Raw genomic sequence first — 27,156 nt, 5'->3', positions numbered from 1 at the left:
AAGAGTTGTAGGTGACTACTTACATTGGAACAAACATGCATGAAGCTAACATGTGAGGAGACAGCACCAATGTGACGATAGATAGATAGATAGATAGATAGATAGATAGAAAACAACAACAACAACCTAGAAATGATGACACTCAATTCTAACCCTTGACCTGCAGGCAGAAATCTCCTCTCTCAAAAATAAACATTCTACAAAATGTTGTTAATCATCAAATGCATGCGGACACGCGCCACACACGCCACGCGCCTTGTTTAGATTCAAACATTGTATCATTTAAAAGTGACAGTTTATCATCATAACTCTGATTAACTGGCAGTTTATTTTCACCTGACGGCTTCACCTGAAACAGCCACAACCACGGCAGAACATATGGAGAAACTGTAAGTATATAGAATATAGATATAGAATATATCCTATTTGAATATTATCCTATATAGATATAGAATATATCCCAGTGGAGTAAACTAACCCTAACTAAACTAAACTAAACTAAACTAAACTAAATTTTACCCTATTCACCTGCCTTAAAGGTTACAGGTATTTTGGATTTGGCCCTCTGGCAAAAAAAAACGGGATTTTTGGGAGGGACCTGGAGGCTACATTTTTCATAAAAGGTCCCTAGAAGTCAAATAAATCATCAAAACATGTTAGCCAGAGAGTGGTCACGGAATTTTGGTTTTGGACCCTACTATGTAGGACTGGAGGATGGCACAGCCCTCCACCAAAGTCCCACTAGATGCATTATGGACTACAATGATAAATGCATACACATGGACACAACATTATTCTTTTTTACTATTCTATTATTGTACCTTATTGTTTCCATACAAAATATTACCATTTTGTTTTCTCTTGCTGCTGCAATGTTGACTGGAACTGAAGCCATAAGAGTGAATGTACTTGTATAATGGGATGTAATTAACTTTTAGGGATGCACGATATGCATTTTTTCCAACCGATACCGATGTTTACCCGCTTCTCGTGGCCGATAACCGATATGATAACCGATATGAGAACAGATATAATTTCACAGCTGATAATCTGTAGTTCATGCACACCTGAAGGTAAGAAAGGCTATGTAGTGAGCAAAGATTGATTATTTAATAGTGATCTCACTAAATCTAACTTACATCACTATTGTTAACACAACAAAGGGAACACTTCTGACTCTTCAAATGTTCATTTATTATTTCCTCTAACAAACAGAATCTGTTATAGACAGTGCACAATGCTTTTTTTAGCCAAGATCTGGCCTCCTTTTATGAAAACAAAAAAGGCTCACCTTAAGGGCTCTGCACACAGCGTGCGATTTCTGTTGCGCGTCAACATTCCATTTTGAAGTTTGAATGGAAGTCTATGAGAACATCGCATCTCAACACACACGGCCCCGATTTTAATCGCACGGCGAAAATTCGATTCCATTCATTTTGAATGGGACAAAGCACACGGCGTGCGAGTTTTGTCGCACTGTCAAATTTTGCAAATGTTGTAAAAGTTTGTGGTGCGACGGATTATTGCATCACAATGGGACAATTGGGAAAACTTCAACTGGTCTATCTAAATTAATTGAGTCACTCATAACGGGGAGAGAGACTGGAGCATACATTTTTGACTGTCTCCTTTTTTGAAAGAAGTTAAAGGCTGAAGGTCTGACCCAAAAGGTCTGATACAGTACATACACCTACGGTACATGAAGGGTTTAGTAAAAGTTCGTGAATGTATTAGTTTTATTAAAAAACAAAGATGAACCGGAAATTGTGTTGTATGACAGTGGTCTAGTCTATTGCAAACTAAAACTGTTACGTTAAAAGTGTCACTGATGTCAACGGTTACAGCTCGAAGTCGTGAGTTTAGAATGATAAGGTTCTATCTCCGTTTAGAATGATAAGGTTCTATCTCCGTTTAGAATGATAGGGTTCTATCTCCGTTTAGAATGATAAGGTTATATCTCCGTTTAGGGCAGTTCAGAGATATCGAGCGTCAAAGTTTTTACATTCCATTATGTTTTGTGAGATGGAACCTTTGTTTTTTATGAATTACTAACTCAAAAATGTCAACATAAGACAAGTCTGCTGGAAGAATCACCCAAAGAAGGGGAATGATAACAACGACGTACCGACACTACTTCCGTTCCGTCCACTAAAGTCTTCCGTTCCTGTCTAACGATTTGGCTGTGTGTTTTGTGCGCTCCCTCTCCTGACATTTTACCAATACCCCTAAATCAGGGGACCCACATATTTTATCACAATATGTCCAGTTGTATCTTGTAGAAATTGTGGAAGCAAGGCAAGCAATATTGGTAGAGCCTATTGTAATCAGCCTGCCTGGTCCGACTACGTAACAATTGAGAATGGAATGTTGAGGTGCAACAGAAATTGCATCGCACGCCGTGTGCATTGGGATGCGATTTTTTATGATTTTCTCATAGACTTCAATGGTGTGAGTTGAAAATGGAATTTTGCGGCGCAACAAAAATCGCATCGCACGCCGTGTGCGTTGCAATGGAATGTTGTCGCGCAACAGAAATTGCACGCTGTGTGCATTGGCCTTAAGAGTAATTAGATGCGTTGTGCGACCCTCCCTCATCATTGTCCGAGTCTCTCTCATAGCAAGCAGCGGTAAAGCTGTCAATTCCCTTGTCACCCAGTACAGGGAAACCGATGTCAGGGCTATGTGGCACTAAGTCCGCCCAGCATGGTGTCGGTAAACCTGGAGACATGTCCGCGTTAGACTGTGATGGCAGCGTTTCGGCTGCCTTACACAGAAGCGGATCTTCTCCCGACAGGCTAGCCATGCGACTTAGCCGTCAGCGGAGAAGTTTCTTGGGGAACACTGCACAGTGGATACACTCATCGGTAGAGATAACAGCGGCCTGGGCGCGGGTTAATCCCAGACACGCTGCGCACTTAGAGTAAGTGTCCCAGCTAGCCATTGACTTGCTGCACGAGCAGGTCTTCCGGCTAGTCTCGGCTGTGCTAGGTCCGCTAGCCTCAACGTTAGCCATTGCTGGCTAGGGGTTGTAGGCTAGCTGCTAGCAGGCCTCGCTACTTCACCCGTTAGCTTGTCAGCTATCAAGGGAAAACAGAGGGGCCAGGGGAGGGATATTACTATCTACCCGCTACAAGATGTGTCGTTGTGTTGTAACTCGTAGACCTTTGCCCTCCTCTCCGAACTTTTGTCGAACATGTGTTGCAAATTGCAAACGCACTATCTGCCTCAGAAACTCTGCAGAATGTCAGACACACCGGGGAAGCTCTCATGTTTCGCTCTCGTCTGTACGCAGGCGCAGCAGCATGAGCGCGGAAACCGGAAGCAGAAATAATTCCGGCTTCATATTATCGGCTCTATATCGGCTAAAATGTTATAAAACCGATAAAAACCGATAAACATTAATTTCCCATTATCGGGCCGATAAATATCGGTGCCGATAATATCGTGCATCCCACATTATGTCAAGTTTGTTTCCTGAGGGTTAGCTGACAACCCCACTGACAGATGTGTAATGGGGGAGTGGTTGTCCTGGGGGAGTGGTTAGTTTTTTTTTTTTTTTAAGATTATGAAATTACCAAACAAATACTCACAATGTAAGAACTGGGCTCTGGTCTTGGGCTCTGGTGCATGTTTTTTCTGGTAGCAAAACACCCACTGCATTCACTACAGACACAACAAAACATTCAGAGAGAGAGAGACAGAATTCAGATCATACCATATTACACATGTATGTACTGTGAAGTGATGACTGGGACCTTGGATTTCTCTAATGTTAATTATATGAAGGGTAGAGTTTTTATCCCACCTGTAGTTGAGATCTTGGGCCATCCCTTTTTTAGGATGTGGTCTAGTTTCTCTCTCAGCTCAGACACAGCTTCACTCACATCTCCAAAGTACTGAAGAGGACGGACAATGATGATGGATAAGTCTGAAGATACACTGGGACTGGAGAGAGACTGATAACTCTGGAGAGAGAGAGAGAGAGAGAGAGAGAGAGAGAGAGAGAGAGAGAGAGAGAGAGAGAGAGAGAGAGAGAGAGAGAGAGAGAGAGAGAGAGAGAGAGAGAGAGAGAGAGAGAGAGAGAGAGAGAGAGAGAGAGAGAGAGAGAGAGAGAGAGAGAGAGAGAGAGAGACAGAGAGACAGAGAGACAGAGAGAGAGAGAGACAGAGAAGTGGGGGGTCAGGGTATAGATGGAAAATGAGAGGCAGAAAGACAGCCGGCAGAGAAAATAAGAGGATTAATTACATCGTAAATAGTAAATGGACTGCACTTACATAGCGCCATTATCCAAAGCGCTTTAAAATGGCCTCTCATTCACCCATTCACACACACATTCACACACCAATGGCGGCAAGCTACCATGCAAGGCGCGCTCACTGGGAGCAATTTTGGGTTCAGTGTCTTGCCCAAGGACACTTCGACATGTGGCCAGCCGGGGCTCGAACCGCCTATCTGCCAACCTTGCGATCATTAGACGGCGGCTCTACATCCTGAGCCACAGCCGCCCCAATTACATGAATTGGAAGCAGTTTCAGTATTCCAGATGGAGTGGTAATTGCAGTGTAGTGACCTGGAGGATACATGGAGAGGTAGTTGCAGTGTAGTGACCTGGAGGATACATGGAGAGGTAGTTGCAGTGTAGTGACCTGGAGGATACATGGAGTGGTAGTTGCAGTGTAGTTACCTGGAGGAAATGGATGTGATCCTCTGTGTGTGAAAGCTGCTCCAGCTCAGCGTCTCTCCTCCTCAGCTTTATCCTTTTAGATGACCTTGTATGTAATATGTACTTCCATGTACCTACTTCTGCAAATCTTCTAATAAAGTTTTCAATCAATCAATCAAAAAGCTCAGCGATCTCCTGCTCCAGTCGCTCCACGAGTACATGAGCCTGACTCACTGCTGCCTCCTGCTGGGCTATGATCAGCTGCTTCACCTCAGAGAGCCTTCTCTCAATGGAGCGGATCAGCTCAGTAAAGATCCTCTCACTGTCCTCCACTGCTGCTTGTGCAGAGCGCTGTTAGGACACACACAGAGAAAGAGAGAGAGAGAGAGAGAGAGAGAGAGAGAGAGAGAGAGAGAGAGAGAGAGACAGAGAGACAGACAGACACACAGACACACACATACACCCACACACACCCACACACACACACACACACACACACACACACACACACACACACACACACACACACACAGAGAGAGTGTGTGATTGGAGTGTGACCTGCTGACTAGAAGAGAGCAGTGAAATGGTGCGTCTCCTCTGGTCAATACTCACAGTGAGAGACTCCACAGCCTGTTGGAGCTCCCTCAGGTCCTTCTCTCTCTCCTGGACTCTCTGCTGGACTTTCTGCTGACTCATCCCCAGCTGCTTCTGTAGACAAACACACTTTATTACAGCAGGCTATTGCACGTGGTGTGTGGCTGATATCACACAAATCCAAAGAACACCTGAACAGTCAATTGCTTCAAATAAATATAAGCCATGTTGATAACAGTGATGATAGTCATCATCATATTGAAGGAAGACATTTTGTTTCCATTAAAAATGTTATAGACAGAGAGAATAGGAGTCTAGACAGGACATGCAGGGTGTCTTTAGTTAATCATTCTACCTGTGACAACCTGTGATAAGAACTAGATTGTAAAACAATAACACCATCAACCTTTACCCTCTCCATTCCAATACACCAACATAGTAGTGTGGAAGAGACTATGGATCTTTTGTCATGCAAGTTTATAATATGGTCCCATATCAGATCAAATCAGTTATCATTCTATGTTTTTAAATTTAAACAAGATTGAATAGCTTTACTAACTTCAGTTCTACATGTATCAGAGTCACCAGTGAGAAGCTCAGGTTCTTACCTGCTTCTCAGTCCTTTCTGCTGCAGCTGAGACGGTATCATGGCCTTTATGTTCATCCATGGAACACAGCACACAGATACACTGCTGATCAGTACGGCAGAAAACCTTCAACACTTCTTCATGACGAGAGCAGATCTTCTCCTGCAGTTGTGTGGAGGCTTTGACCAGCTTGTGCTTCTTAAAGGCAGGAGATTCATAGTGAGGCTGGAGGTGAGTCTCATAGTAAGAGGCCAGACAAACCAGACAGGACATGAGGGCTTTCTGCTTTCTCCCAGTGCAGACATCACACACCACATCTCCAGGTCCAGCATCACAGTGAGCAGGAGGAGCAGCTTGGAGTCCTGACTTCTTTCGTTGTTTCTTTCTTTGGGAACGTGTCTTCTTTTCTTTCTTTTCCACCAATTCAGCCAACAGTGTGTTTTTCCTCAGAACAGGCCTAGAGACATAGCTTTCCTTGCACAGGGGGCAGCTGTAGATCCCCTTCTGGTCATCCTGGTCCCAGCAGCCCTTAATACAGCCCATACAGTAGCTGTGTCCACAGGGAATAGTCACCGGATCCTTCAGTAGATCCAGACAGATCGGACAACTGAAGGAGTCCGAACTCTCTGCCATTCTGCTGCACGCACTAACCAGACTGAGCAGTGAGTCCGTTTTTATTTCTGTGTTTGTGTCTGTGGGCGGGAACACTTCCTGGTCCAGTACCTGTAGGGGGTGTGGTGTGGGACAGAGGCCAGGAGGAGAGAGGTTGTGATTGGAGCAGACCACACTGAGGTGGGTGTGTGAGAGTCATTTAGACGACACTAGGGCCAGATTGACAAGGCGTCTGAGTGTCAGAGATAAGTTTCGTGGGCGGGACTACTTCCTGGAAATGTTTGTGTCTGCATGTGTGTCAGTGTGTGTGTGTGTGTCTGTGTCTGTGTGTGTGTGTGTGTGTCTGTGTATCTATGTGTGTGTGTGTGTGTGTGTATGTGTGTGCGTGCTTGCGTGTGTGTGTGTGTGCGTGCGTGCGTATGTGTGTGCATGCAAGTGTGTGTGTGTGTGTACTCTGTACCTGTAGGAGGTGTGGTGTTGGACAGAGGCCAGGAGGAGAGAGGTTGTGATTGGAGCAGACCACACTGAGGTGTGTGTGTGAGAGTCATTTAGACGACACTAGGGCCAGATTGACAAGGTGTCTGAGTGTCAGAGATAAGTTTTGTTTCTCTAGAATTGTTCGTGGTCGGGACTACTTCCTGGATATGTTTGTGTGTCTGCATGTGTCTGTGTGTCTGTGTCTGTGTGTGTGTGTGAGTCTGTGTGTGTGTGCTTGAATGAATGAATGAATGAATCGTGTGTGTGTTTGTGTGTGTGTGTGCGTGCATGCGTGCGTGTGTGTGTGCATGCGAGTGTGTGTGTGTGTGTGTGTGCGTGTGTGTGCTTGCGTGTGTGTTTGTGTGTGTGCGTGCGTGTTTGTGTGTGTTTGCGTGCGTGCATGAGTGTGTGTGTGTGTATGTGTGTGTGTGTGTGTGTGAGAGTGTGTGTGTGTGTGTGTTGTATTTTAAATTCTATATGTTCAGTAGATAATTCATATTTCACCTGGCCAGGCTACCTGTGATTTACATAATCATCAGGAATGGATCATTTATTTTAATCCAATTGTGTCACAGTGTGTGTGTGTGTGTGTGTGTGTGTGTGTGTTCCTCCAGCTGCCCCAGGTGTGGTGTTGACCAGAGGGAGGTACCAGGAGGTCTCATCCACTGCTGTACAACAGCTCCCCCTGCTGGAGCAGAACAGCACTACGCCGGCTGTGCTCCCTGTCTCCCCTGCTGCTCAGACTGTGTCTGCAGGTCGCCCCTTGGTAGATGCTAAGTGGGATCCTTACTGAGTCCCAAACCCCCCCCCCCTCCCTAGCCCAGTGGTAGGTGGGATCCCTGGGACGCCCTATACACTGTATATGCGTGCGGTCCGTTAGGATGTCTACATGCAACATGAGGACACAGAGATCTGGACAGTGGTGTTATACAGTGCTGTGAAAAAGTATTTGCCCCCTTCCCAATTTCGTGTGTTTTTGCATGTTTGTCACACTTATATGTTTCAGATCATCAAACCATTTTTAATACTACACAAAGATAACCTGAGTAAATAGAAAATGCAGTTTTTAAATGATCATTCCATTTATTGAAGTCAAAGAGTTATTTAAAACATACCAAGGACGTGTCGTCCATATAAGCATAGTAAGCAGTGCTTACCCAACGAAAAAATAAAAAAGGACAGTGAAAATATTAAAATAAAAGTGCATGTAACCGTTTGTTTGTTTTCATTAAAAGAGTCGTATTTTAGGTCCCAGGGCAGCAGGAGTCATTCATTTTGGCGCCACCTGCAGGAGTAAGCACTCGCTATTCTGCTTGCTTGCATTGCGTTGCATTATAAGCACTTCTCTCTCTGCTTTCCCTCGCGTACATTCGAATGCGTGATTTTTTATTTTTTATTTTCCGATGCCTCAGCCCGCTGTTTAATGTGGCCAGGGTAAGCATGCTTACCAGCCAATCAGTAGTTCGTTCATTCCGATAAGAGCTACTGATTGGCTCTTATCACTTTCAAGTTCGCTTAACATTTCACCTTACTTTCTCTCGCCCGGCAGAATAGCTTATGCCAGCTATCTCAAACGATCTAAATAATAATAATCAATAAGGATAACTTGCTTGATTTTGTGAATATGGACATTACTGTCAGCGACCTAAAGGGATTTCGTAGACTGGACTGGACTGGAAAAACACAACTACTGGCTAAAGGCCGCCCGAAGCCACCACTCACCGATCTTCACACCCAGAAAGGGAGAGTCGCTAGGGGTTACAGCAAGCCTGGTATCGTATGAGCGGTTTATATGATTCGCGAGGCTGGTGGCGATCTGTGCTTGTTTATATGGTTTGAGTACTGCTGTACTGCTGGCTATGGCTCCTTATTTAAGACTTCCTCTGCTTTTACCTTTGAATGTAGGCCTGTGCCGTTGTGTTTGGAGAGAGAGCTGCTTAATCAATCGCTGAGATAGGCCTAATGTCGCTGTCCGTGCCAGTGGTTCTGGACCAAAAGTGTTTGAGAGAGATAGAGAGGGAGGGTTTGTGATGTGATGTCAAGTGCCTGTGTGACAAAAGTGTGAAAAGAAAGTGTGTTGTGAGTTTACTATGGAGGATGGAAACGGTGTGTGTCTGTGTTGTGCGTGTGTACGTTTGCGATGTTGAAACTGGACTTGTAGATTTCAGCAGGTTGGCTACTTGAAAAGATCTTGGTTCAAAAAAGATTGAACAATGAGCACCCCTGATATAGTCGAAACTGGCAACTGTTTTTTTTGTTTTTGGTAATCTGATCACAAAGTGACCCTACAGTTTATTAGCGGGTTCTAGGGCATCAAAATTGCATTTCCTTGAAACTGCATTCACTGATAGCGTGTATGTGTAATTATGTGTATTTCTATATCTTATGCTTACCCAATCTAAAAGCTCACGGCACGTGCCTGGTGTGTGTGTGTGTGTGTATTTATGTATTTTATATAGTGTGTGAAAGTCTGGGCTTGACCCCTGTGAAAGTCTATGGGCTTGACCCTTGCGAAAGTCTATGGGCTTGACCCCTGTGAAAGTCTATGGGCTTGACGGCCCGCCTGTATTAATAGGATACAGCTTTTTGGCACGTTGCACCTGTCGTCATGATAACTGATGCTTCTTCAATCACAACGTGATGTCAACACCAGTCACTTGTGCAGCTGAAACAGCCTCACAGTCACCCGTGAACTCATAGTAATTATATTATAATTATATATATATATATATATATATATATACATAATCTCACATTCTCTTCCTTGTTTTTCATATTGTAGACATGGATGATAATATATATAATATTAGTGGCAAATCGAGGAGAAGTAAGAATAAGAGGATTGCCAACCTTATGCAGACATCTGACCGGTTACAGGCTGCTAAGCGGCTGACGGAGGACAGCCCTACTGTAAGTGTAACCATCACTATTAGCACACACGTCCCTGCAGTTATACCAGTGTTTTGTAACCATGCAGCCATGAATGATGCCACACCTCCCCTGTTCTGTCCTGCAGGTCTCCTGTGTGGGCACGGCCGCCCCCATCCCGGCTGCCCCCAGGGACAAAATCGCCCCCTGGAGCTACGACCAGGCCTGGACGACTGGTGCGTAAATTACCGGAGAGTCTTGAGTTAGAGATTTGCGCGTTAGAATTTTTCCTTGTCTAGTAAAAAAGTATTTCCCGCAATCTCAATACCAGTCACTTTCGCAGCTGAAACAGCCTCACAGTAATCCGTGAACTCATAGGGGGACAAGTCGTTATATAATAAGAATATATGAATATACGTCATTTCACATTCGCTTCCTTGTTTTTCATATTGTAGCGGCGAACAGGAAGACTCCGAGGCAGGACGACTGGGAGGCCACGGCGAAGGACAACCCTGTTCCTGTGAGTGTAACCACTTTACATTTTTGGCATTTAGCAGACGCCTTATTCCAAAGTGACTTACAATCAGTACATTTGAGTAAGCAAGTGAGTCATCAATCCACCAGTCGTAGCAAACGTATTAATTAATAATAAATAAAAAAAAATATATATATACATGTATATATATATATATATATATATATATATATACTGGAGAGACAGTACAGAGCCCCCCTGGTGTCACATGGTAGATTTTTTTTTTTGATGTGTGAATTCGTTCCCTCGGTTTAGTAATCCGTTCCCTCTGTTTAGTAATTCGTTCCCTCGGTTTAGTAATTCGTTAGGGTTAAAGTTAGGGTTAGGATTAGGCCCTACGAGCCAGAATGATCGCAAGGATTAGGGTTAGGGTTAGAATCCTTGCGATCGTTCTGGCTCGTAGGGCCTAACCCTAACCCTAACGAATTACTAAACCGAGGGAACAGATTTACTAAATCGAGGGAACGGATTCACACATCAAATATTTTTTTTCTAGTGTGTGTGTGTGTGTGTGTGTGATGGGGGGGACCTTTTTCCGGATGGAGGTCTTTGAAAGAGGTGGTGACCAGGGTGGGAAGGATCACCGATGATCTTTCCTGCTCTCTTATTAATTTTAGGGACAAATATTTGTGATAGTAACACATTAGCCTATAGTTACACATTAGTTTAACTCCAAAATATATGACTCATAATTGGTGACATCCACAGAAGAATTCTCACAGGCCAAATCAACAATTTCCGCTACTGCAATCAATGGGGTTACAAAAGGTTCAAAAGGTTCATAAAAAAAAAAAAGTTCATCAAAAGGTTACATCACACATCAACTCTGCATGTAAAGACTAGTATGTTGGCATTTACTTACTTATCTCAGACTCCAACACCTCTATGGTCTAATCAGGAGTCTGTCTCCTACATACATACATACATATTAACCTTTTTACGGGTAGACTACATACAGGTTAATATAATTTGTTTCTTATTCTTCTTCTGTTGGATTTAATGGCAGCTTGCATTCTTTTTTTTTCTTTTAATTTGTTTTTCAGATTTTATCCCTTTTTCACCCAATTTGGTATCCAATTGAACCCAACCTAGCATCCAATTATCCCCTGCCTATTGCGTAGGATCCGCCGCACGACCCCGTGGCCGGCAGCCCCAGAGGAGATCGCCAGGCAGACTAGCTGACTGGCTCCTCGAGCCCGAAACCGTTATTCCGGCACCCCGGGGGCGCTGTTGCGCGACGGATCCTTGTCCGGAAATAGTCCTATACCGCCCTCGGGAGCGGCCGCTCAATATGCCGCTCCCTGTGTGCCTCGGCCATATCCGGGTCTGGCGAGACCGGGATTCGATCCCAGTCCCCGGTGGGCAGCTTGCACTAGTGGCTAGTGCTTAGACCGCTACGCCACCGCAGGGCATGGCAGCTTGCATTCTTAACGTTGCACTACTGCTATCTTCTGGATTTAGCTAACTCCTACATTGTCCGATTTGTCAACTTTTCCATATCAGTCCTGTTCTCTTGAGAAAGCTGACCTGACCCTTCCTGCCCTGTCCACCTCCACCACACTCCAAACCTTCTCGTCAGTCCCTATCTTTTCAGTCCCTCCATCATTTCCTTTCTTTCTGACGTATATTCCCTGCAGTTAACAAGTGCATGTTAAACTGTTTCTTTTACCTGACAATAAGTCATAGTCCAGATGGATGCTATCCTATAATGTAGAGTTCCGTTCAAGTTACTATGCCCTATTCTTAGTCTTGTCATTACTACCTCCTCTTTTATATTTCCTTTCCCCACCCATCCACATCCACACACACACACACACACACACACACACACACACACACACACACACGTTTCAAAATCTTAGTAAAACAACACTTGGCAAATAGAGAAATTGACATTCCCTAATGTATATTAAAGGTGTATGTAAATGAAAATGTTTGTTTTTAGTTTAGTTTTAAGTTTAGTTTTAGTTGAGTTTAGGTTAGTTTGACTTTAGTTTAGTTTTAGTTATTTTCTTCCATTTTCTTTTAATTTTCTTTTAATTACACTCTGTTCTCTGTTGTCTGTTCTTTGTAATCATTTGTTTGTATTTGTGTTGTTATTGATTTCATTTGTATTGTTATTTTTGTGGACCCCAGGAAGACTAACTGTCACCATGGTGGCAGCTAATGGGGATCCTAATAATAAACAAATACACACACACACACACACACACACACACACGGCCAGCGAAGCCGTGTCTGAGATGTGTCATGGTGTGCACATGGTATGAGGCAGGCAGCAGCTGCAGCAGGCGGCTTGTTGATGTGTTGAATACTTATTTCCCCCACTGTATATAGTCTGGCGTGAATCTGTACTCAGCTGGACAGACGTTAGCTATCGGGGGACTTTCAGAGGAAGTGCCAGTCGTCTTCATGCAGGAAGCTTGGCTCTGCGTGACAATGACACGTGCATAGAAAGGTTTCAGTTCCGGCAGAGTTTGATTTCAATCATACTGTTATTTTACCCTCTCTAACTTTGTAGTTATTTTACATTGTAACACACAGCTATACTCACTGTAACTATAATCTATAGTAGTCCCAGGTCTAAACCTCAGTGAGTAGCCCTCCTGTGACTCAAGTTCAAGTTCAAGTTCAAGTTTATTTATCATTATATTGAAAGAAACAAGTATAAAATGCAACAAAATGCTTGGTGCAGAACAGCTCTTCAACATCAACATCATGAACAGTAAAGTGTAATATAAGTTACAATAATAGCAAAATGTATAAAACAGCAGGAATATAGTGCAAAAGATGTACAGGTCAGATGTAGATCGGATGGCATTTCTTGTGATTGAGTTTCATCCTGCAGGTTGGACAAGTCTGTGATATGGCAAGGCTCTCACTAATGCATGTTTGGCAGAACAGGTGACCACACTGGGAGGAAACAACAATTCTCCCACTCTCGACGATCTGAGGGGAGACAAAACAGAAGCACTCGTGTTTTCTGATGATTCGGAACCTCACATCCCCTACTATTATGATACAGTACAGTACACCCATTTCTCCATACACTTCTACAGACACTTCACTTTAATGGAAAAGTGGAGAGGATTTCACTCACTTTCTCATAGCTGTCCAGACAGATGGGACAACTGATGGTTCCTGCGGTTGATCTGTGAGCAACATAATCCATGTATCTTTTAAACCATAGTTTCATGCAGAGGAAATAATGCTACTATTTGCCCAAGTTATGGTTATGTTAGCCAGGTGGTTGGTCTCACCTGGCAACAGACTCCCGTTCTTCATCACTGCTCAGCACATAACTTTCATCTACGATCTGTAACGGGACGACAAGCCCAGGAAAATTAGGCCAACAGGAATTAAGAAAATGAAAATCAGAGGCAATACAAAGTGTCAATCAAATAACACGTGTTAAATTGCTGAGGTTTATACTATAGGATGTAAAACGTTTAATAATTATTTAATGAACTGCTGAATCATACTCACCACAACAGGTCCAGAGTCATCATTGGTGAGGTCCACAAATGAATTCTCACAGGTCAAATCAACTGCAATCAATGGGGCATCCATCAAAAGGTTACATCACACATCAACTCTGCATGTAAAGACTAGTATGTTGGCATACTTACTTATCTCAGACTCCAACACCTCTACAGTCGCATCCGGAGTCTGTCTCCTGTCTCTACCGTCTGCATATTGCATTAGCATTTGAACTGAGTCCACTATATGCTTCCATAAGAAACGGGGGACGTTCATTGTTTAACGTGTCAGTTTGTACTGAAGCCCTGAAGGGTGAGACAGAGGAGGTTCATTATTGTCTAACCAGAATCAGGAGCAGTTAGCTACATGAGCAGCGGTGGCTAGCTAGCCAAGGGTGCAAGCATAGCCTAATAATAAACAACCTGTATGAGTAACTGTACACATCTTTAATCTACACAGACAAGCAAACTAGCCAGCTAGTGTTATTATCCGGCAAGGTCCCTGTGCACAACTGAACTGGTCTCAACGATGCTAGCTATAGTAGCTACGCTTTCACCTCTCACACCGTTCATCAGCTTCTTGACCCACCTTCTGAAAAACAGCTGGATTAAAACATCAAATAAAAGGTCGCTGTTGATATCACGGTGTTTTCCAAAGGAGTATGGCGATCCAGGAGCTCTCACGTCAGTCTCCGCGTGTCCTGGTTGGTGAGTGTTGTAACTGGGCGGAGGAGGCGCAGGTTTACAGACTATCACATCGTGTTTGCTTCAGTTACATTGACATCTGAAGTACGAGGCGGTCTAGATGCGGTGCAGATCTGTGAATCGGCGCAAACGCTGCGCTTCGTAGATGCGATCAAACGACTGAAATGTGTTATTTTCGGCTCCAGTTGATGACGTCGGAATCTTTTAAAAAGACAGGAGGAGAAACTGTATAATAATAATAATAACCATTATTTGTATAGCACTTTTCCTGCAAACGTTGCAGCTCAAATGCTTTAATCTTTATGTAATCATCATTTAACCATTTAGTAATTTAAAGGCAATATTAAAAAGATGGGTTTTAATGATTTAAATGGGTTTTAATGGTTTCAATGGGTTTTAATGGGTTTTAGTGGTCAGTTAACAACTGGGAATCGTGATTGCATTGATGCATACATAATACTGCTCTTCTTCTACATGGAGACATTGACAATCCCAAACAAGAATACGCTCATTAGGCAGGTAACCGGTAACAAGTAACAACCATAGAAGAAACAACTCACTGAGGTTGCGTTCGTAAAATCACTCTGAGAGTGCCGGAGCGCACACTGGGTTCAACGTGACTGATTGATTGATTGATTGAAAACTTTATTAGAATGTTTGCAGAAGTAGGTACATGAAAGTACATATTACATACAAGGTCAACTAAAAGGATAAAAACCCAACTAAAAGGATAAAAACCCAAGAAAGCCACTGGCTTATTTCAATTGGGGTCCTTGAAAACTTAGGCCAAGGAACCTTAGGCCAAGGAACCAAGTCATTTGATTGGACAAGAGGCATTCCATGAGTTCTGATCAAATGTCAGAGCGAGTTTACGAACGCAACCACAAGAACTTTGAACGTTTTCGTTCGTTTTTGTTTTTCTGTCCCAATACAAACCTGCATTTCTGAAATAACATCAGCAACGAGCAGCTAGGCTAGGCCACACTCGTTTATGTAAGTGGCCGTGTATATATATGTGTATATATCTGGTTGATAAACAGTGAATAATATGTCTGTTATTATGTGTTATTATCATATTATGTGATAAATGCTAAACTACAACCAACGTTACCGTGGCAACCAATGGTAGCATAGCAACCCTACTCACCTAACGACAGATAACGGTTAGTTAGCAAGCTAGCTGCTAACTAGTTAGTTAGTTAGTTAGTTAGGTAGTTAGTCAGTTAGTTAGTTAGTTAGGTAGTTAGTTAGTTAGTTAGTTAGTTAGTTAGTCAGTCAGTTAGTTAGGTAGGTAGTTAGTCAGTTAGTTAGTTAGTTAGTTAGTTAGTTAGTAAGGTAGTTAGTTAGTTAGTTAGTTAGTCAGTCAGTTAGTTAGTTAGTTAGTTAGTTAGGTAGTTAGTTAGTCAGTTAGTTAGTTAGTTAGTTAGTTAGTTAGTTAGGTAGTTAGTCAGTTAGTTAGTTAGTTAGTTAGTTAGTTAGCCAGCTAAGATTCATACGGTTTACAGAGGTTTACATTAGTTAGGCAAGGCAAGTGTGTTTGTATAGCACATTTCATACAACAGGGGGCAATTCAGTGCTTTACATAATTCAGTGCTTTACATACAGAGTGCTTTACATTCATTCTTTTAAAAATACAGCAAGAGGAGCATAGTAAGAAAATAAAAATGACAATGAATAAAAGCAAATATAAGAAGAAAATTACATAACACGTTCAATAAGACAATAGTTAATAGCTAATGGATTAAAGACATTGATAGGAGTGTTTGTGTTTAATCATAACTGCTGCAAAACATGAAGATTTTGATTTATTTCGCTTTGATTTAATTATTTTGAGGGTTTGGGCCTTTGTCAACATTGCAGGCAGCAGCAGAAGCAACAACCAATCCAGGTCAAGTACCAGATGATGATGGACAACAAAGTTACCAAACTAAACCCAACCCAAGAGGTTAACATGGAGATGCAGGAGACGGCTGTACTAGTAGAGGTAAAGTGTTGTCTTCACCTGGCGAGTTCATTGCAACTTTAAAGAATTTTAAGGTTCAGTCAACTTTGGAACCGTTTAGGTCTTCGCACCTTCTTGCCCCCCCCTTAACAGCCTATCGTTCCCCTCGCCGTTCCATCAGGGTCCATTCTTCTCAGTGAGTCACGTACTCTTGAAACTTGTACAAACAAAAGAGATGATCATGATCTAATGGATTGATATCTTAAACGGAAGAATTACAAACGACAATGCGTCTATGAAGTAAATAAGAAAATCAGTCTTGGTAGCCTACATTTCATGCATAAAGTATTATAGGCCTAGTACTAATAGACCTAGACCTACGATGCTATTAAGAATGTGGAAAGATTTGAAGATTTTATGTTAATACACATTACATTTGACCACTTATGGTGTCGAACCAAATATGGTGTCCATGCGTCCGGGTGATGCGCGTGTAGGATGCAGCTGGATATACTTGAACAACAACAACAGCAGGAGGACAGTTGAACACAGAGAAGTTAGTCTGGCCATTGGTTCACATTGTTGTTTATGGTGTTTTAGTCACATCTTTTACTCCGCTATTTCAGCATCATGCAGGTAAGAATTTTATTTGATTAGATACACATTTTGCAGCATTTAGTGATCTCCGGTAAAGTGCCATTCGTGTAGTTAACTTAGCTAGCAGAGAATGAATGGCTGGCTACGCTGGAGAATCATCCTGTATTTGGACTGATCTGATCTCCTCGGGCTATGAAGGTTTTTTTAAAATTAATTTGTCTTTTTCTTTTCGCAGAATAAAGAGAATAGCGATCCTGAAGTGCTCCTAAGACCGGTAAGGGTTTCACCTCCACTGATATGTGTCAACAACTATAACAACTGACATAATGTAGCTTAGCTACTTCTTATTCCATTTCACATTTTAATGACTATCCAACATTAATTACTGGGCTTGCTTTCTCGTACTTCAGCATTGGCACCATTGGTTTCCTATGCTACTTTTTGAAACGCACCGTCTCTTTCATGTTATAAGCTTTGACACCTCAGTTCAGCTTTAACATGTGTAAACTGAGTCTGACTCCATTAAAATAACTTTCTTTCAGATGTTTTTATAGTGTTCAGACATTTTAAACTCTAAGCATTTGAGGTCTATTAGGTGTAATAATTAACAGGTTTCTATGAGATGCCATTGGTTTCCTATGATGCACGTTTACAATTCACATCATATGTTAAGCTTGAAACCTCAATCCGACTTTAACATGTGGAGACTTACCCCACTTAATTCATTTCTTTACATAGTATTGGCATTTCTGAATCTACACGTTTAACGTTGAATTTTCATTGTTTCTTCAACAACTGGTGAATTGATGATTCACTTGCTTAGTTGAATGTACCGTTTGTAAGTCGCTTTGGAATAAGGTGTCTGCTAAATGCCAAAAATGTAAATGTAACATCCATTTCTATAATGCTGTCCTACCATGTTATGTCTAACGCTGGGTGTATGTTTTGATGATAGCTTACAACTCCACTGGGTCAGGGTCCACAGCAAGTTCTAGCGAACCCTCGGCCAGAGGCTGCAGACAAAAATGCCATCACAGGTAGGCACTGCCATCATAAACCATTCTACATGTGCAGTCTTTTGATATTTTTCAGATGGCACAGCAGACTTTCTTTGTGTAATTCATTGTCTGTGTATCCCCATTTCCCCACAGGTCCTGGGAGGGAGCCTGTCAGTTCCTCTTCTAGTTCACCTCCCCAGTAAGCATGCTTTCCCACAACACTCATGTCTTGTTAAAGGCTTAAAAATGACTCGGATAACAAGGATTTAAGAATATTCTAATGTGAGGTATTTTGCTCTGTGCATTTCATGTCTTCTGTCATTGTTTACATCACTGACACTTAGGGAGATGACTGGGTGATGGTTTGTTTGTTTGTTTGTGGAAGATGTTTGTCTTAAATAGAACCGTAGGCCTATTCTGTAAAGGTTGAATCTCCCTGGTGTTGTGTTTAGGTTTCCAACAAATGTGCTTTTTATTTAAACAGTAAATTCACCATCAAAGACTTTGACTTCGGACGGCCCCTGGGGAAGGGCAAGTTTGGGAACGTGTACCTGGCGCGGGAAAAACAGACCAAGGTTATTGTGGCGCTGAAAGTTCTGTTCAAGTCACAGATGGAAAAAGAGGGTGTCGAGCACCAGCTGCGAAGGGAGATCGAGATCCAGTCCCATCTTAGGTCGGTACCCGGGTTTTGAGTTTAATTCACAACCTTGTGATGGAATCCTGTCTGTTAAATCTCCTCAGCATTTGTGTTGCCTTGATAGCCATTCACATCTATATTTGTCCTATGTCAGTTAAATAACTCGTTTTATATATATTTTTAGCTAGGATGCATTCATGTCTAGAGACTATGTAAACTAATTTTTTAACTAAATGCTAGCAAGTGGCTTTCAGCCAGCTTTTGTTGTGAACACAATTCTTGCTTAACATAACCACATGTTTATGTATTTACGAAGGTCAGTGAATTAATCTTTCTTTCCCCTTTCTCAAGACATCCCAACATCTTGCGCTTCTACAACTACTTCTATGACCGCACGCGGGTGTTCCGGATCCTGGAGTACGCTCCCCGAGGGGAGATGTATAAAGAGCTGCAGCGAGCTGGGCGCTTTGATGACCAGCGCACTGCCACGGTAAAAGCAGTGTCCATGTGTGAATCGCAAATCGTGACGTTAGAATTATAAGGTTCTATCTCCTTATTTGGTCAAAATTTTGTTTTTTACATAATCTGATCCATTAGGTGTTTATTAATGCCTGTGTGGTGTTATTTTTAAAATGTTTACATTTTTTAGTTAGTAATTACAAAGGTTCCATCTCACAAAACATAACTTTGACGCTCAATATCTCTGAACTACCCTAAACGGAGATAGAACCTTATCATTCTGAGCTCACGAAATGTCTTTCCTCAACACCATGCCTCCTCCAAAAATGTTATATATAAGATGGTCCCAGTGGAGGAACCTCTGATCTTCTATGATGATGTTGGAGAAGGTGAGAGGATTTGGGATTTGGGACAGCCCTGTCATTTCTTAAGCCAAGACGATGCAACAGCTGAGATGAAACTGCCTAGTTTCGAAACTGCACTGATCTAAACCGTATAAGATGATGAAACTAAAATGATCGTGCTATCTCCCTATTGCTAATTCCCTCACTGTAACAACACATGTTAGCCAAGCTAACACCATTTTGCTAAATTCAGCCACTTCATTAGGCACTCCACTAATACATGTTTATTCATTCCTAAATAGCCATGTGTTTAATTTGCTCTGGAAAAACCCAATCACAGATTTTAGATAATTTTGCAATGTGAGTCTGGAAAATAAGTCGTAAATAAGTGCAGATTTCACCCCCCCAAAAAATCTAAATTCTGAGTAATCTATTGGTTTTCTTCTCTATCCAATCACTCGAATTGTAACGTTTGTAACAGGATGTTGTATACGCAGTTGAGTTACCATGGCTGGCATTATGGCCTGATTATGGCCTCAGTAAGTTTGGGCCAGTTTTGGGAACGAGGCACGGCACATGAGGTTTGACATGTCTTTAATTTGATTAAAAATGTATTGTTCAAAGCTGACCAGAAGTGATCTAACATCTGCAAATGGCCTTTTTTTTTCAGTACATGGAGGAGTTGGCGGATGCGATGATGTACTGCCATGAGAGGAAGGTGATCCACCGTGACATCAAACCAGAGAACCTCCTGCTCGGCTTCCGCGGAGAGCTGAAAATCGCTGACTTCGGTTGGTCCGTCCACGCACCGTCCCTGAGGTGAGAGGTCACTGAAACCCATTCCAGCCGCAAACTGGACTGAGTCGATGTGTGCTGTGCAGTCAAGGTCTTGGCCACGGCTGGCTAGCTTACGCTCTCAGTCACTCACTGCAAATCTAACACCCCCCCCCCCCCTTAATGTTTTGAGTTAAGGTGTATTTCTATTATGTGGAGACAGTGGTGCTTTGTAGACAACCGTATGTTACCCCCCCCCCCCTCTAGACGCCATACGATGTGTGGAACACTGGACTACCTTCCCCCAGAGATGATTGAGGGGCGCACCCATGACGAAAAGGTGGACCTGTGGTGCATAGGGGTACTCTGCTACGAGTGTTTGGTTGGAAAACCCACGTTTGAAACTGCCAGCCACTCTGACACGTACAAGAGGATCACAAAGGTTCGCATATTTTGGAGGGAGACGGATTGAAAAGAATGTCTTTTTGTCATTTAGAAACATTTGCTGACAAGTTGAGAATGAAATCATTATTTTACATCTCCCTTGCAATGGATATAGATATGCAACCAAGGCTGTTGTAGATAGTGAGACTGACTGATTACTGATTCCCTGGGTTGTAGGTGGACTTGCAGTTCCCCAAGGTGGTGTCTGATGGGGCGCGGGACCTGATCTCAAAGCTCCTCTGCTACAGCCCGGCCATGCGTCTGCCCCTGCAGAGTGTGATTGACCACCCATGGGTGCGAGCCAACTCACGGCGGGTCCTACCCCCAGTCTGCACTGTGTATCCCCATTTCCCCACAGGTCCTGGGAGGGAGCCTGTCAGTTCCTCTTCTAGTTCACCTCCCCAGTAAGCATGCTTTCCCACAACACTCATGTCTTGTTAAAGGCTTAAAAATGACTCGGATAACAAGGATTTAAGAATATTCTAATGTGAGGTATTTTGCTCTGTGCATTTCATGTCTTCTGTCATTGTTTACATCACTGACACTTAGGGAGATGACTGGGTGATGGTTTGTTTGTTTGTTTGTGGAAGATGTTTGTCTTAAATAGAACCGTAGGCCTATTCTGTAAAGGTTGAATCTCCCTGGTGTTGTGTTTAGGTTTCCAACAATGTGCTTTTTATTTAAACAGTAAATTCACCATCAAAGACTTTGACTTCGGACGGCCCCTGGGGAAGGGCAAGTTTGGGAACGTGTACCTGGCGCGGGAAAAACAGACCAAGGTTATTGTGGCGCTGAAAGTTCTGTTCAAGTCACAGATGGAAAAAGAGGGTGTCGAGCACCAGCTGCGAAGGGAGATCGAGATCCAGTCCCATCTTAGGTCGGTTTTGAGTTTAATTCACGACCTTGTGATGGAATCCTGTCTGTTAAATCTCCTCAGCCTTTGTGTTGCCTTGATAGCCATTCACATCTATATTTGTCCTATGTCAGTTAAATAACTCGTTTTATATATTTTTTTTTGCTAGGATGCATTCATGTCTAGAGACTATGTAAACACTTTTTTTAACTAAATGCTAGCAAGTGGCTTTCAGCCAGCTTTTGTTGTGAACACAATTCTTGCTTAACATAACCAAATGTTTATGTATTTACGAAGGTCAGTGAATTAAACTTTCTTTCCACTTTCTCAAGACATCCCAACATCTTGCGCTTCTACAACTACTTCTATGACCGCACGCGGGTGTTCCTGATCCTGGAGTACGCTCCCCGAGGGGAGATGTATAAAGAGCTGCAGCGAGCTGGGCGCTTTGATGACCAGCGCACTGCCACGGTAAAAGCAGTGTCCATGTGTGAATCGCAAATCGTGACGTTCGAATTATAAGGTTCTATCTCCTTATTTGGTCAACATTTTGTTTTTTACATAATCTGATCCATTAGGTGTTTATTAATGCCTGTGTGGTGTTATTTTTTAAAATGTTTACATTTTTTAGTTAGTAATTACAAAGGTTCCATGTCACAAAACATAATGGAATGTAAAAACTTTGACGCTCAATATCTCTGAACTACCCTAAACGGAGATAGAACCTTATAATTCTGAGCTCACGAAATGTCTTTCCTCAACACCATGCCTCCTCCAAAAATGTTATATATAAGATGGTCCCAGTGGAGGAACCTCTGATCTTCTATGATGATGTTGGAGAAGGTGAGAGGATTTGGGATTTACACAGCCCTGTCATTTCTTAAGCCAAGACGATGCAACAGCTGAAATGAAACTGCCTAGTTTCGAAACTGCACTGATCTAAACCGTATAAGATGATGAAACTAAAATGATCGTGCTATCTCCCTATTGCTAATTCCCTCACTGTAACAACACATGTTAGCCAAGCTAACACCATTTTGCTAAATTCAGCCACTTCATTAGGCACTCCACTAATATACATGTTTATTCATTCCTAAATAGCCATATGTGTTTAATTTGCTCTGGAAAAACCCAATCACAGATTTGAGATAACTTTGCAATGCGAGTCTGGAAAATAAGTCGTAAATAAGTGCAGATTTCACCCCCCCAAAAAAATCTAAATTCTGAGTAATCTATTGGTTTTCTTCTCTATCCAATCACTCGAATTGTAACGTTTGTAACAGGATGTTGTATACGCAGTTGAGTTACCATGGCTGGCATTATGGCCTGATTATGGCCTCAGTAAGTTTGGGCCAGTTTTGGGAACGAGGCACATGAGGTTTGACATGTCTTTAATTTGATTAAAAATGTATTGTTCAAAGCTGACCAGAAGTGATCTAACATCTGCAAATGGCCTTTTTTTCAGTACATGGAGGAGTTGGCGGATGCGCTGATGTACTGCCATGAGAGGAAGGTGATCCACCGTGACATCAAACCAGAGAACCTCCTGCTCGGCTTCCGCGGAGAGCTGAAAATCGCTGACTTCGGTTGGTCCGTCCACGCACCGTCCCTGAGGTGAGAGGTCACTGAAACCCATTCCAGCAGCAAACTGGACTGAGTCGATGTGTGCTGTGCAGTCAAGGTCTTGGTCACGGCTGGCTAGCTTACGCTCTCAGTCACTCACTGCAAATCTAACACCCCCCCCCCCTTAATGTTTTGAGTTAAGGTGTATTTCTATTATGTGGAGACAGTGGTGCTTTGTAGACAACCGTATGTTACCCCCCCCTCTAGACGCCATACGATGTGTGGAACACTGGACTACCTTCCCCCAGAGATGATTGAGGGGCGCACCCATGACGAAAAGGTGGACCTGTGGTGCATAGGGGTACTCTGCTACGAGTGTTTGGTTGGAAAACCCCCGTTTGAAACTGCCAGCCACTCTGACACGTACAAGAGGATCACAAAGGTTCGCATATTTTGGAGGGAGACGGATTGAAAAGAATGTCTTTTTGTCATTTAGAAACATTTGCTGACAAGTTGAGAATGAAATCATTATTTTACATCTCCCTTGCAATGGATATAGATATGCAACCAAGGCTGTTGTAGATAGTGAGACTGACTGATTACTGATTCCCTGGGTTGTAGGTGGACTTGCAGTTCCCCAAGGTGGTGTCTGATGGGGCGCGGGACCTGATCTCAAAGCTCCTCTGCTACAGCCCGGCCATGCGTCTGCCCCTGCAGAGTGTGATTGACCACCCATGGGTGCGAGCCAACTCACGGCGGGTCCTACCCCCAGTCTGCACTGCCAAGAAACCCTAAAGACAAGCACCCTGCCTTCGTCCCCGGGTCGTGTTATTGTGTGAATTTTTATTCAGATTTTTCTGTCAACATTCCATTTACAAATGTAAGATGAGCACATGCTAAAACAAAAAATAATATTTTAATAAAGCATGATTTAAAAAACAAAACAAATATAAAACAACGTTCATGTTAAAAACGAAAAGTGCATGTTGAGTATACACATTACATTTGACCAGTGGTGTGCCGTCAGGGCCAGCAAGGCCTTCTCTGCTGGCCTAAACATCATCAGAATATACATTTTATTTTAATATATTTTTTCCACAAATATGTATTAATGATTCCCCATAGTCTATTCTTTTCATTTCATAGCTTTCCTCTTGGTTGCGCTGCTTCCAGTCTCCGATTGAGATTTGGAGGGCTGGCCTTTATGTTAGAGCTTTTATCCAATCAAAATGTGTTGCTAGGGGGCTCCAAAATCTGCCTGCCTGCACGTTAAGCGGTGCCGCGGATTCGACCTGTAACTTAACGTTGGAACGAGAAAACCTGTGGCGTTCCTAGTAAACCTACGTAGATGCGAGCAAAAGCAACAACGGCGCCTGCTGGAAGGCTCAATGATGTCAGCACCCAGCACGTCTTTTGATTGGATACGCACTATTGATACGCACTATTGATACGCACTATTGATATTCACTATTGAGATGCGTATATGCCGGTAGATGTGAAACTTTTGAAAGTGCGCAGGGAAACGGAGCATCACAACGAAAGCTTTCGTTGACTGATCGATAATACTGATCGATTGTGTCCTGTTTTTGGGTAAACAATAACTATCATTTAGGGGACACGATGAAAGCACCGAGTCCACAAACAGAGGAAACTACGTTGAGCTTATTTCTTTTCTGGCTGAAAACAACCCAGATTTACATTACCACCTGTCCACAAACAAAGTGTTTACTGGGACGTCAGGCAAAATACAAAACGACCTGATTTTTGCTATTGCTTAAGTGATGGGAGAAGAGATCAAAATGGAGATTAAAAAGGCACCCTTTGTCGCTATTATGGTGGACGAGACGACAGACGTGGGTAATGTAGCGATCTTAAAGATGTTAGTTTAACACTCTTCATTGTAAATGCGGATTTATTGATTAAAAATGCTTCGGAAATATTAATATAACTCTGTTGTACTTGTCTGACTATGTTAAGGTGATGCAACGCCCGGTTATACTGTGTTTCTGTCTAGTTTCTAGAGCCATGGCGTCATAACGATGGTATTAAGAGGTAGAATAATTCAGGTAGGAATGTGTCGGACATCACTGAAGGCCTAGGTGTGAAATGCACCGCCCGCCACTGCATTTGACCACTTATGGTGTCGAACCAAATATGGTGTCCATGCGTCCGGGTGGCGAATTTGCGAAACCTAGGATGGTAGGGGAAGGCAGGGCAATACCGCTACCTGATTGGTTGGCGAAGCACTCGTGATGAGCCCCCTCATTGGCTGGCGAGTCTACCATCTAATTAGCCAGACTCCTTGCTATAAGCTAGCAATATTGGGCTAACGTGTGAACGGGTTGAAATGCGTGTGTCTCACGCCCAGAGAAGTTAGAAGTCATAAGGAAACATGTTTATTGACTGGGCAACACAGTGTAAATACAGTAAACATCTGAAAGAAAGTTATTTTAATGGAGTCAGACTCAGTTTACACATGTTAAAGCTGAACTGAGGTGTCAAAGCTTATAACATGAAAGAGACGGTGCGTTTCAAAAAGTATCATAGGAAACCAATGGTGCCAATGCTGAAGTAGGAGAAAGCAAGCCCAGTAATTAATGTTGGATAGTCATTAAAATGTGAAATGGAATAAGAAGTAGCTAAGCTACATTATGTCAGTTGTTATAGTTGTTGACACATATCGGTGGAGGTGAAACCCTTACCGGTCTTAGGAGCACTTCAGGATCGTTATTCTCTTTATTCTGCGAAAAGAAAAAGACAAATTAATTCAAAAAAAACCTTCATAGCCCGAGGAGATCAGATCAGTCCAAATACAGGATGATTCTCCAGCGTAGCCAGCCATTCATTCTCTGCTAGCTAAGTTAACTACACGAATGGCACTTTACCGGAGATCACTAAATGCTGCAAAATGTGTATCTAATCAAATACAATTCTTACCTGCATGATGCTGAAATAGCGGAGTAAAAGATGTGACTAAAACACCATAAACAACAATGTGAACCAATGCCCAGACTAACTTCTCTGTGTTCAACTGTCCTCCTGCTGTTGTTGTTGTTGTTATTCAAGTATATCCAGCTGCATCCTACACGCGCATCACCCGGATGGTAGGGGAAGGCAGGGCAATACCGCTACCTTATTGGTTGGCGAAGCACTCGTGATGAGCCCCCTCATTGGCTGGCGAGTCTACCATCTATTTAGCCAGACTCCTTGCTATGTGTGACGTGTGTGTCTCAGGTTCATCTCTACAGCGTGTTGTGTGACGTGTGTGTCTCAGGTTCATCTCTACAGCGTGTTGTGTGACGTGTGTGTCTCAGGTACATCTCTACAGCGTGTTGTGTGACGTGTGTGTCTCAGGTTCATCTCTACAGCGTGTTGTGTGACGTGTGTGTCTCAGGTTCATCTCTACAGTGTGTTGTGTGACGTGTGTGTCTCAGGTACATCTCTACAGTGTGTTGTGTGACGTGTGTGTCTCAGGTTCATCTCTACAGCGTGTTGTGTGACGTGTGTGTCTCAGGTTCATCTCTACAGCGTGTTGTGTGACGTGTGTGTCTCAGGTTCATCTCTACAGCGTGTTGTGTGACGTGTGTGTCTCAGGTTCATCTCTACAGTGTGTTGTGTGACGTGTGTGTCTCAGGTTCATCTCTACAGCGTGTTGTGTGACGTGTGTGTCTCAGGTACATCTCTACAGTGTGTTGTGTGACGTGTGTGTCTCAGTTACATCTCTACAGCGTGTTGTGTGACGTGTGTGTCTCAGGTTCATCTCTACAGTGTGTTGTGTGACGTGTGTGTCTCAGGTTCATCTCTACAGCGTGTTGTGTGACGTGTGTGTCTCAGGTTCATCTCTACAGCGTGTTGTGTGACGTGTGTGTCTCAGGTTCATCTCTACAGTGTGTTGTGTGACGTGTGTGTCTCAGTTACATCTCTACAGTGTGTTGTGTGACGTGTGTGTCTCAGGTTCATCTCTACAGCGTGTTGTGTGACGTGTGTGTCTCAGGTTCGAGCACTTCAGCGTGTTGTGTGAACTG

At 42.9% G+C, this 27,156-nt stretch overlaps 2 protein-coding genes across 2 annotated transcripts; one reads left to right on the top strand and one right to left on the bottom strand.

Annotated features, from left to right (window-relative positions):
- Nucleotides 1–4,834: 4,834 nt before the first annotated feature.
- Nucleotides 4,835–6,477, bottom strand: LOC308163997 (tripartite motif-containing protein 29-like; the record flags this gene model as incomplete). The annotated part of the gene is made up of 3 exons (XM_080538163.1): nucleotides 4,835–5,014; nucleotides 5,276–5,371; nucleotides 5,866–6,477. The coding sequence occupies 3 exons, from the start codon at nucleotides 6,475–6,477 to the stop codon at nucleotides 4,835–4,837; spliced, it is 888 nt and encodes a 295-aa protein (XP_080394289.1).
- Nucleotides 6,478–9,786: 3,309 nt separating this feature from the next.
- On the top strand, nucleotides 9,787–23,926 carry LOC308163996 (aurora kinase B-like; the record flags this gene model as incomplete). The annotated part of the gene is made up of 13 exons (XM_080538162.1): nucleotides 9,787–9,843; nucleotides 9,950–10,037; nucleotides 18,211–18,256; nucleotides 18,542–18,730; nucleotides 19,046–19,184; nucleotides 20,168–20,316; nucleotides 20,539–20,713; nucleotides 20,893–21,119; nucleotides 21,404–21,592; nucleotides 21,901–22,039; nucleotides 23,034–23,182; nucleotides 23,399–23,573; nucleotides 23,753–23,926. The coding sequence occupies 13 exons, from the start codon at nucleotides 9,787–9,789 to the stop codon at nucleotides 23,924–23,926; spliced, it is 1,896 nt and encodes a 631-aa protein (XP_080394288.1).
- Nucleotides 23,927–27,156: the final 3,230 nt, after the last annotated feature.

The sequence above is a fragment of the Nansenia antarctica genome, assembly GCF_963989245.1.
Source record: "Nansenia antarctica genome assembly, chromosome: 8".
Classification (NCBI taxonomy): Eukaryota; Metazoa; Chordata; class Actinopteri; order Argentiniformes; family Microstomatidae; genus Nansenia; species Nansenia antarctica.
This window is presented reverse-complemented; position numbering and strand designations above follow the sequence as displayed.